The sequence below is a fragment of the Pelodiscus sinensis genome, chromosome 25 (assembly GCF_052426305.1).
Source record: "Pelodiscus sinensis isolate ZL-2025 chromosome 25, ASM5242630v1, whole genome shotgun sequence".
In the NCBI taxonomy this organism is placed as follows: domain Eukaryota; kingdom Metazoa; phylum Chordata; order Testudines; family Trionychidae; genus Pelodiscus; species Pelodiscus sinensis.
Window position 1 is genome coordinate 15564569 of NC_143076.1, and position 11602 is coordinate 15576170.

At 40.5% G+C, this 11602-nt stretch overlaps 1 protein-coding gene across 1 annotated transcript in view; it reads right to left on the minus strand.

The window, feature by feature from the left end:
* LOC142820515 (uncharacterized) overlaps window positions 1-11159 on the minus strand; it is a 64994-nt gene extending 53835 nt beyond the window's left edge. The window contains exons 1-8 of the mRNA XM_089773282.1: window positions 11126-11159; window positions 8154-8243; window positions 6925-7148; window positions 5062-5226; window positions 3350-3532; window positions 2001-2121; window positions 1319-1432; window positions 154-322 (exon numbers count right to left, since the gene is read on the minus strand). Coding sequence (XP_089629408.1) covers window positions 154-322; window positions 1319-1432; window positions 2001-2121; window positions 3350-3532; window positions 5062-5226; window positions 6925-7148; window positions 8154-8243; window positions 11126-11159 — 1100 coding nt within the window. The remainder of the gene's footprint in view (window positions 1-153; window positions 323-1318; window positions 1433-2000; window positions 2122-3349; window positions 3533-5061; window positions 5227-6924; window positions 7149-8153; window positions 8244-11125) is intronic.
* Between the last annotated feature and the right edge of the window lie 443 nt (window positions 11160-11602).

Here is an 11602-nt window from a genome sequence, read left to right on the forward strand (position 1 = left end):
ACAGATTTAATAATAATTGACTCCACTCCCAGCCATCTACTTTTCTGCCCTTAAATCTGTTTAAAAAGATATGGGGAAAAAACAAGCATATTTTCTATGGATTAAATAAATGTGGATTAGCAAACTTTGGTTGGGTTTAACATTTGTACTTACACCTCGTACACTGGATAATGTTCTTTTGAAACAATAAACATGATGATAACGTTAATATCAATGCATGTAGTGGGATTTAAGATGCCCATAAATGTGGTTTTCATCGTAGAGTTTGAAGATCTTTGGCTTTGATTCCAATAAAATTGATCATCTTCCTTGCCAGGCTTTCCTGTGAAAACACAGATCTCAGTGGCCTAGGATCTTAATCCTCATGATTCTCTGTACACATAATAGCCACAGGATATGGAATCTCCTGATTGTTTTACAATTAAACTTTACAGAGCCAAATCTTGTTTTCAGATCAAACCAAATTCACAGCCAGGGTGCCAGATAAATGTTGATCCGCACTCCGGCTCTTTGACTTAGTGAAACTATGCATTCTCCTTTCAGCCTTTTAAAAAATGGTTATTCTAAAGGTGAGGCAGTAGCTGTGTGATTTTCAACACTTACAGCATTTCACTGTGTAACAAAACTACTCTCTTGTATTTTACTGCACCTGGGTCATCCAACATTTTGAGGATATGTATTCATTTGTAAAACTGACTGTGGGCACACCTCTTGTGGGGATGCAGGACTCATTCAACTGCAATTGGAGTTTTGTAGTGCTTAGACAATAAAGGCTTGTTACTTAAGTGCCTAACTAAGGGTATAGATGCTTTACTTCAGGCACCCAAGTTAGAAAATGTTGACCTTAATATTTTGAAAATAATAATAGTTCCAGCTGAAATAAGATTTATGAGACAGAGACTCCTATATCAATTCTGCAAGAGGCTTGAGGAACCAGTAAAGAAGTTACTTAAAAGAGTAACAATTGAAGGGTGAGAAAGGGAAAGCATAGATCAGAATTACTGTAAGGAACAAAGCTGTGGGCTTTGACTCTGGAAAGAACAGCTTGGCAATACCCTAGTGGAGAGGGGGTCTGATTCAGAGCCCCTTGATGTCAACTGAAGACTTTTTTCATTGAGTTCAATAAGCTTTAGATTAGGCCTAGAATGAGGGAATATCCGAGGAAATGTGGTGGTGATGATGATAAGTTCTGTTCAGTTTGAATATAAATATAATTTATTCACTTTGGACGCAGTTCAGAATAGCAGGGAATTGATGGTAACCAAAAGGCAAATCCTACAGAAACTACTTTTTTTGCAGCCTTGCTGCATAGCCTCACCTGAAGCTGCTGTTGACAATGGTGCACTTTCGTACAGAGAAGAAATTTTGAGTGGCACAATGAGATTGTGCAGAAGTTCAGGGTCAGGATTGTACACACCCCAAAACCCTTTTCCTAAAATGATATGAAAGCATCAGTCATTTACATTTGTATCATACCAGAACCCTCATTTCCTCCCCCTCTGGGGAGGACCAATTTATCTCATCTCAAAAATCAAGCTTAGAAAAATTGAAATAGACCTGTATTCGGAGTGCACTGCTTTTAGGGCCTGTGATTTCATTCAGGGCCCATGCTCTAAAATGCATGTGCCACATCCATGGACATCAGGTTCTCTTTGGCATTATGGGCCAGGTCTTCAAGTGGTAATTGATTCAACTAAGTTGAAATCAAAGGAGCCATGCTGATTTACACCAATTGAGGATCTGGCCCAAATGCTCAAATGTACCCCCTGAGTGAATGGATAGAGTTCTAATAATGCTAATGGAGCTGTGTTTGGTTGCACAAATAATGCAATTGGTACATTATGCATCAAATATATATTTGGTGCACAAAGAATCAGATGCATTTTGTACATTTGCATTATTTGTGTGCATTTGGTATATTATGTCAACATTACATTTATGAAGGCCATTCAGAATCAGCGCCCATTTAATACTGTGAATTCTGCCGTCCCCTTCCTTACCACTTGTTTCCACCATATACACAGGATAGGAAGACTTGCTGTGCTCTGTAAGGCAGGGGTTCTTAAGAGGGAAAAGCAGTACTTGTCGAACTGCCTGTATTTGTTCTAAAGAAATGGCAATCTGCAAATAAAAGTTGAAGTTTGAGGTTTACTAGTATAGTGTCTTAGTCATACGCCAGTCCTCATAGTACAATAAATAATTACAGATTGCATATCGACACAAATCCAAATATATATATAAAAACATGCATTAAAGAAATAAAATTAGCCCTTCCATAAAATCAGTTACATCTTTAAAATCATCACCCCTAAAATGATATATGAAAATAAGATTTAGAAAAATTAGGACTACATTGTATCATTTAAGTCAAAGGGAGCCTCCCTTTCACATACTTTATTCTCACATTTATGGCCCACCAGGCAAAACTGGTAACCGCCCATCCAACCAAAATATTTTCTAGAGGTAGCAAATATTCTGAAATCTGAGGTGCTGTGGTAAAAGACACCAAGCCAAGGACGAGACATAACAGGGGCTACATCTGTACTGACGGCTTCTTGTGTAACAACTTTTTGCAGAAGAGATCATCTGCAAAAAGTTCTTGCGCAAGAGTGCGCCCACACCGCCATGTGCTTTTGTGCAAGAAAGCGTCCACACTGCCATGGACACTCTTGCGCAAGAAAGCTCTGATGGCCATTCACAGAATGGCCTTCAGAACACCTGTGCTTTTCCCAATAGGAAACCCCTCTTGTCCATCCACACACACCATTTTGCACAAGAGCTCTTGTGCAAAAAGGCTTATTCCTCATAGAAAGAGGAATAACTCTTGCACAAAAAGCCCTGTGTTCTGACGATCTACTGTACTTTTTCTTGCACAAAAACGCACTTGTAGTGTGGACGCTCTGTGAGTTTTTGCGCAAAACCGGACATTTTTGAGTAAAAACTCTGCAGTGTAGCATGTGTTTTCAGATGGCACAAGCATGTTAAGTCTTTCAGTGGCCAGACTTGTCTCTCAGTGCAGGCATACTCCTTGCCAAATCGACTGTCTGCATAGATTGGAAATGGAAACTTACAGCCCCCTCTTCCATCAGGCTTTTCAAAAAAATCCAAACACTAAAAAGTTCATAAGTTTGGGTGACATGAATTTCACATATGAGCTACAGCAGCTATACAGGGCCAAATGAAAATCTACATCTGACATCTAAAGAAAAATATATTTTTGTTAGTTCTTACATTTTAAGACATCACACCTTAAAAAAAGGAGGAAGCTCTTTAATTATTAGGATGATTGATTATTTAAAAATTAATATAAATAGATTAAATGGAAAAGTTACAAGAGCAGCACATTTACCTGGCTGCCATTTCTGTAAGTGATAGAAAGCTGAGCATTTTCCTCCTTACAGACAAACTGCAGAATGTCTCTTTGTTGTCTTCTACACTGAGAGTTACACACACTGTTCAGATTGTCTGCTCGACAAACGCAGAGGCCAAGAACCTTGTCATAGCCTTGATAGTCTTCAGGAAGGGCACAAACCTGCAGAGAAATGAAGAAGAAGAATGAAACCTGCCTGAATGTTGGGACACTAATTATAACTTCCTGGGAAAAAAACAGAAAAGAGCTGAAGGAAATTGGGCAGTTTTGTCCTATGGTTTGTCATGATGAAGAAATCTGAACTTCTTATTTCAGATTGTACAGGAGCAACATGCAATGATTCAGATCATGCTATCAAAACTCCCGTGATGCTTTGTTCATGCACAGTGTGGGAATGGTCAGAGGGTTAGGGCCCTGTGACAGGGTATATCGGGATGGGTGTTAATTTTTTTCCAGGGGCCACTTCAAAAATTTCTGAAATTTTTGAAGTGGCCCCAAGCTGCTCTGGAAGGGGTGGAGCCAGGATACTTCCAGGTTCCCCACCCCCAGACCATGATTGGTTTGGGGGTGGAGGAGTGTCTTTGCTGTTCCCCAGGTTCCCGCGAGCTGCCCATGCTCCTGGAGTGGGAGGAGTCATCCTGCGTTCCTCCGCCTCTAGGCCAATCAGGATGCTCCCAGACCAATTAGCATGTTTGTAGGGAGGGGGCAGGGCGGAGGAAACTTCGCACGCTCCCACTGCTCCCAGGCCCTGATTGGCCTGGGGGTGGGGGAGTGCGCGAAGCCTCCTCCCGTCCTGACAGGGCGGGCCTCTGCGGTCCATCCCGCTTGGTTGGATCCAGCCCGCGAAGCCCTTTTGCCCACCCCTGGGGTACATCAACCCCACACTGAGGAACAGGAGGGTAGCTCTGCTCTACTGGGTGAAAGAGCCCCTCCCTACAGCCCTGCTGGGCATGCTCACAGGGGAACCTGACTATAAAAAGCCCTGGGACAGCTCAGTCGGGGCAGACCTCTGACAGGGAAGGAGCCTCTGTACTATCTCCAGGGAGAAGGAGCGACCAGAACTTCCAACAAGAGGGCCAGTGGATGGCAGAGAAGCGACGGGAGAGACAGCCAGTGAATCCCAGTAGGAAGTTTTCCAGGGTGGGGAGTAACCCCCCAGGGTACTCAGCATGTTGCAGGTAGATTCCCCGCTGAGCGTGGCAGCGGCCTCTGACCCTGCCTACAGGGCCCTGGGCTGGGACCTAGAGGAGTGGGAGGGCCCGGGTCCTCCCACTGCCTCCTGTAGCGGGCTTGAGGGGCCTATACCCCTGCAAACTAGGCCTCAAGGTCGTATCGACCCTGATATAAGGGACTGAGGGATTGACTTTGGCCAGTGGCAGGCCGTAATAACCCTGGTAAAAGAGACTGGGGAACTGACTTGGACCAGGGGCCGTATTGTCTCTAGTGGGGGGAGGAGGGCAGAGGAAGAGACACTGGACAGCAGACCTTATTTGCTAATATAAGGACACCCAGAGTGGTTTCCGCAGTGACACCCTATTATGTCCCCTAGAGAGGGACCTGCTTAAAGAACCCAGTTGACAAGTCGTAGGGAAGGACTAAGCTCAAGGGGAAGGTCGCCCCTCGATAGGCCCAAAACTGTAAGCCAAGATATGCAAGATTCCAGGATTTAGCGAATATAAAAAGCATAATACCTTATTTGTACAGTAATGCATCCATTCTTTCTTAGTAAAGCACTGTCCTTCCTGGTTTCGGGAAGATGCATCTCTACAAATGTCATACACTTGTCTAACACAATGTCTCATCCCATCCACTAAGGTCTTATAACCTGGAGCACATGGACAGTGAGCATCACTGAGCTGTAAGAAGCAAGGCATTTAGTCAGCATCCATGGTCTTCTAGGCAAAACTGCTTCCACCAACTATGTATATCAGGATCCTACTTTATTGGACAGAGGTAAACGCAAACTTTGGGTTTCAAATACATGCTCTTTATCCCCCATCAGAGGAGACAGAACAATGGAGCCAAGAGAAACTCCGAACAATGCAGAGTTCTAGAATGTGAACAGGGAAACAAGAGGACTGCATATGAGCAGTCAGATATAGGATTGAAGGGTACAGCCAATAAAGAAGGAGAATTATGTTGTCCAGTAGCACATACTACTTATATTGGCAGGGTCATGTGAGAGCCCAAAGCTGAAATAACAGATGGTGCTATAGGCAGGGTTGAATTGCATTCATAGGTGTCAAGTATCAGAGGGGTAGCCGTGTTAGTCTGAATCTGCAAAAGCGGCGAGGAGAGACATGTCATCTGATGAAGTGGGTCTTTGCCCACGAAAGCTTATGCTCCAACACTTCAGTTAGTCTATAAGGTGCCACAGGACTCCTCGCCGCTTTTGCATTCGTAGGTGTGTGTGTGAGAGCACTCAGGACCAAAACAACTGAGGTCCTAGTGTGCTTTGGCAGATCTTCTGTCTAGAAGTTTGCACAGTTTATGCTCAATGCTCGGATCTAGCCAGTACTGCCATTTTCTCACTTCCACAAGTATTAAAATTCTACAGCTCAAAGTAACAAAACAAAACAAAGCCCCCTTCATGTTGTAGTATTTCATAAAGTGTTACTATGATTAAGCATGATGTGGTCAAAATTCTCAGTGTGGCTTGGTCACAGCAGGTTATTTGTAAATAAAATTGAATCCCAAACTGTATTGTTTTAAAGTGTAAGCTTTTTGGGGATAGGGTCTGTCTTTTCCTTATTTGAGGGTAGCGTGCATAGCACATAGGGCTTCAGTGTCTGACACGGTCTTGCAAGTGATGCAGGAACTCAAATAACAATAATTTAGTTGTAATAAAGAATAAGTACAATATAATAATAAAATATCAAATGATATAATACATAATAAATTATAATTATAACTAGCAGGCATTGCTCGCATCCTTAACTCAATTACATTTTTTTTAAATTAATGGAATCTATAGATGCTTTATTTAAATGATGGTATTTGTAAAAAATAGTGTTATTTTATTAAGTTTATTAAGTATTTTTATTTCAGATTTCTTTAAAAAAGGGATGTAAAATTTTTCCATTTAATTTTTTTAGTAATTTTTTAAAATGGGAATTCCATCAAGTGTATTTTTTTCTTCATCCCTGTAAACTCTTATCATTCGCTATGTTTTAACAAAACAGGGCTATAGTCAATTTGGTTTCCAATAACCTTTACTAGCCCCTTTCACCTGCTTGGTGATTCTGTCTCTTCTCTGTTTGGTTTTATGGGAGGTAATCCCATTTTCCTGGGACAACCAACCCTTTACTTTGCTTTAAGTTATAATAAGAGGAAGCTATATACCACATTTTGTGATCCTAGCTCTTACCATTTAGGAAGAGTTCTTGAACAAACAGACAAACACACAGACAGACAAACTCTCTAAAATATACAGTAGATAAATAATAATTTAGTTATTTAAGAAGGCGGTAGACTCCTTTATTAGAAATAAGACTAAAGTTCAACCCTTCTACTTTAAAATGTTCTTTCACAATCAGAAGAGGCAGGTCCTTTACCTGAAACACACGCCCTTCCTCAAGGCAGACACATGTTTCTTGACCCTCTTTGGGTTGCACAGCTTCTGAGCCACATGGAAGACATGATGCTTGGCCAGGTGTGGGATTAAAGAAATTCACTGGGCAGTTCAGGCAAGTGTCTGAAGTCAGAGTTCCTTCTGCAGAACGGAAGGTCCCAGCGGGGCATGGGACTGGTAGCATGCTGCCTTCAGGGCAGAAAAAACCTTCAGAAAAAAACAAAGATTAAAACTTCATCGTGAAGGTATATTAATTAGAGTGTAGTTACAGTGTAAATGTAATTGCTTTATATTTCTAATTTTTTATGTAATTGAGTATATCCCAGTTCAACTTACAATGCTTGTCCATTGCATTTTACAGTGTTAACAACTGTATACTATTGCAATGCAATATGAAATTTTCTCATTGGCAAATGCTGTTATTACAGAAAAAGCCAGGATGTTACACATTTCTCATTTACACCTAATTATCCCTCAGATCACAGCTCACACTCCTCATCCTCAAAACTACTTATTACCCCCAAATTCTCATAGTATTCAACAAAATAAACTCCTCATTGTCCAGTACTCTCAATGCACATGCTATACGTGAAAGAATATTCTGAAGAAGCCAAAAAAATCTAAAAATATTGATTTCATTTAAAAGTATGTTACATACTTGTACGACTAGAAACAACCTACACAGTCAGTTCCATTGAATCCACTGACTACATAAATTTACAGCTACCATGTGGCCCAATAAAAGGCTAGGGAATAATGTATGCTCTTGTAACACTTTAATAATTGCACTAATATAGGGATAAGTCAAAGATCTGTTATTCCCCCACATGACAGAAAGATCCTTGGCATACCCCACCTCCGCTCTTGCAGGCCTCTTTCTCTATGTTAAAACAGTCACACATGTCTTTTTATAACAAATTAACAGGCACTTAATTTCTCATTCTAAAATCTTGTGCATGCCCAGCTACCCTGGTAGACCACAAGGGATGACTTTCCAATGAGATCTGAAATATTGAATACAAGGTAGAGAGTTTTACTTATTCCTGCAGTAATTATCATGGATTCTGTTATCTAATCATCATGATAAAAATCAGATGCTACATCAGAAGAATTTCACTTGCTTGAAGGGTATTTTTTAAAAATTCAAGAAGCCAGATTGTGAGAGCATTTAAATGATTTCTAGCAAATGGATATTAGCCTATTTCGAAATACCTGCTGGACAGACTGACTGATTCTGTTCTCTTCTTGCACAGTAGATTCCACTTTCACAATTCTCATTGTTTTGAAGAAGTTGCAGATCCTCTGCAAGAGACAAGCTCAGGAATATGGATAAAATAAAAATGAGACAGGCCATCTTTCTGTGGCACAGAGCAGACAAATAATCTGTCCTTCTTCTTGGTTACTAACATGCACACACTATGGAAAGCTTTCACTTCAGCCACTGAATATTTTATAGGGATTGAAACTTAAGACACATTAATGTATTAATATAAAACATCCGTGGAAGAAGGTATCTGATCTCAGGGTCATATAACAGAAACAGGATTCTGTCCAATGCAAAGAACTGGGGACAAACATTAAGTTGTTTTATTTGCAATTGCTCGCCATTCTAACCAAGGTTCTTATTCCTAGTTGCTGAACTTTGTGACTACAAACTGAACTTTATAGGGATACGGATACTCATAACTGTCCTCTTAACCTTAATCTATAAATCCCCATTTTAAATAAGTCTGGATTCAACATGAACTACTATAAATTTAAGCAAGAGATGAACTTTATGGTTTGGTTTGAGGGAAGGCTACCTTGTTTACACCAATAATTCATTATTATCTTACTTTCTCTTTCTTCCCCCTCCACCTTGGCTAGTCATTGTCATTGATCTGAACACAGTACAGGAGGCTGTCTCCCAATTCTTTGCCTTTTTGCATCCTTTTACATTTTTTTAAACAGCAGCATGGACAACTTTACAGAACCAATTGTCCAGAAAAAACTGGATTTTAATCTGGTAAGTAAGATTCCACGACAGGTGGCAGTATTGCCTCTTGTATAGGCTGGTAAAAGATCACCTGCACCACAAAATTAAGTAACAACTGCATACTTACTATAATTAGTGATAATTTAATTGCTGTAAACACTGTCAAAACAATTTGGATGGTTCATCCTTACGTTTTATTTCTGTTGTTTATTGCAACAAGCGGAACGAGATAATGGATTCTCTTCCTTTTGGCCATGACAAATCTAAGGGCCAGATTTTCAAAGGTATTTATGTGCCTAAAGATGCAGATGGGCACCTACAGGGATTTTCAAATGCATCTGAGCAAATAAATCCCATGTACATTGAAACTGAAAACAGCCCTTTTATTCTAAAATGTTTGATATATGACAACTAGCCTTTTTACAGCAATTGTGACATATTGATTGATTGATTGCAGTGATGAGAAAAATGACTTCTGGTGCTGTTAGTGCTTTTGGCTTACTTACCCAGATTAAAATTATTCATTTTTATTCAGTAGTGTCTACAGTGCCCCTTTGTCATATGTGTACATAGGAAGAGATAGCGTTTGCCCCTGAAACTTATAATCTAAAGTCAGGTCTCTATTACAAAGTTTTGTCAACATAGTTGTCAGTCAGGAGTGTGACAAAAAGATACATACTGCTGAGATAGCTATGCCAATAAAACTCCCAAAATAGACATGGTAGACAAAAGAATGATTCTATTAGCATAGCTAAAGTCATTCACGGAAGTGGTGGTACTGACAGAAAAACTACTCCTGTCTGCATAAGCTGTGTCTAACATGGGGCTTTTCCAATATGCTTATGCCAACATCACTATATTGCAAAGCAAGACAAGGCCACAGCAGAGAAGGAAGAAAAAGGAAATATTATTCCCATTATCTACATGAGGCTTAGGGTATAGTCTATTAACAGAGATTCTCTATGTTCTAGTAACGAGGACAGGATGGAAGATGATAAAATATGGGTAAGGTCAGATAAGAAACAGTCAAATGAAAAAGAGTGCCATTCAAACACATGGGCTATGTCTAGACTGACAAGTTTTTCCGCAAAAGCAATTGCTTTTGCGGAAAAACTTGCCAGCTGTCTACACTGGCCGCTCGAATTTCCACAAGAACACTGACGATCTCATGTAAGAAATCAGTGCTTCTTGTGGAAATACTATGCTGCTCCCTTTCGGGCAAAAGCTTTTGCGCAAAAGGGCCAGTGTAGACAGCTCAGAAGTGTTTTGCGCAAAAAAGCCCTGATCACGAAAATGGTGATCAGGGCTTTTTTGCGCAAAAGCGCGTCTAGATTGGCACAGACACTTTTCCGCAAAAAGTGTTTTTGTGGAAAAGCGTCCGTGCCAATCTAGACGCTCTTTTCCACAAATGCTTTTAATGGAAAACTTTTCCGTTAAAAGCATTTGCGGAAAATCATGCCTGTCTAGACGTAGCCATCAGGAAATGGCAGACAGCTAAATAGTCCCAACTTTTTAAAATGCTTATACACAAATGTTAGAAGTCTAAAAAATAAGATGGGTGAACTAAACTGCCTTGTATTTAAGGAGGATATTGATATAATAGGCATCACAGAAATTGAATGGAATGAGGACAATCAATGGGACACAGTCATACCAGGGTACAAAATATATCAGAAGGACAGAACATGTTATGCTGATGGGGGAGTGGTGCTATACATGAAAGAAAATGTATAATCAAATGAAATAAAAATCTTAAATGAACCAAAATATTCCAAAATCAGGGTTCCCTGCTTGCTTGTCTACCTCGATGAGGGACAGCAAAGCAGTCCTGTCTTGGAGTGCCCTGAGTGCCTGCACTTGGGACACCACAGCACTCGGCCACATGTTGGGAGCAGTTACTGCCTCAGTTTCTCCTTGCTGGTTGGGTAATATCCTCCTGCTAAATTCTATCCCTTCTGGGGCAACCAATGTTAAAAAAGATCAGCAGTCCAAAATTTCTATCCCATCTCTTTTCCTTTTGAGAACTTGTTGGTCTCCTCTCCTTTAATGAAAATACCCTGTGGTGGCCAGATACAGAAGTTCACACACTTCCTATTCTATGAGCTCCAGGCTTGGGGCCTTAAGTAAGAAGCAGCTATCATCAGATTATCCCTGCTTCATTTCCCTCCCACGCTGAGGAAAAGGCCCTACCTTTATACAGCTTTCTTACTCTTAGGACTACAGGTACCCTGTAACATAACCATCATGACGCCTGCTTTCTTGGTTTAAATTGGGAACAGGGTGCAACTAGAATTTAAATTATTCTTGAAGAGACACTCTTCCAGATCTGAAAAAGAGCTGTGTCTAAACTCGAAAGCTTGTATCGCACACAAACAGAAGTTGGTCCAGTGAAAGTTATTACCTCACCCTTCTTATTTGTCTAATATCCTGGGATCAACCTAGCTACAACACTGTGCACATTTCTCTCAACGACAGAAAGGCAGATTTCTAATTATTATTTTTCTTGACTTTATACTTTACAGAAATAAAATGAGAGAGCTCACCTAATGCAATCCAAGGAGCTCAAGTTCCATTACTTCCTTTTCATTTAAAAAAAGTATAGGAGAGGAAAATGGATAGGATCGGGGCCGTCCCACAAAATTTAGGCACATGACGCCCCTATGCCACTTTTTCTCCTGCCTGCCTG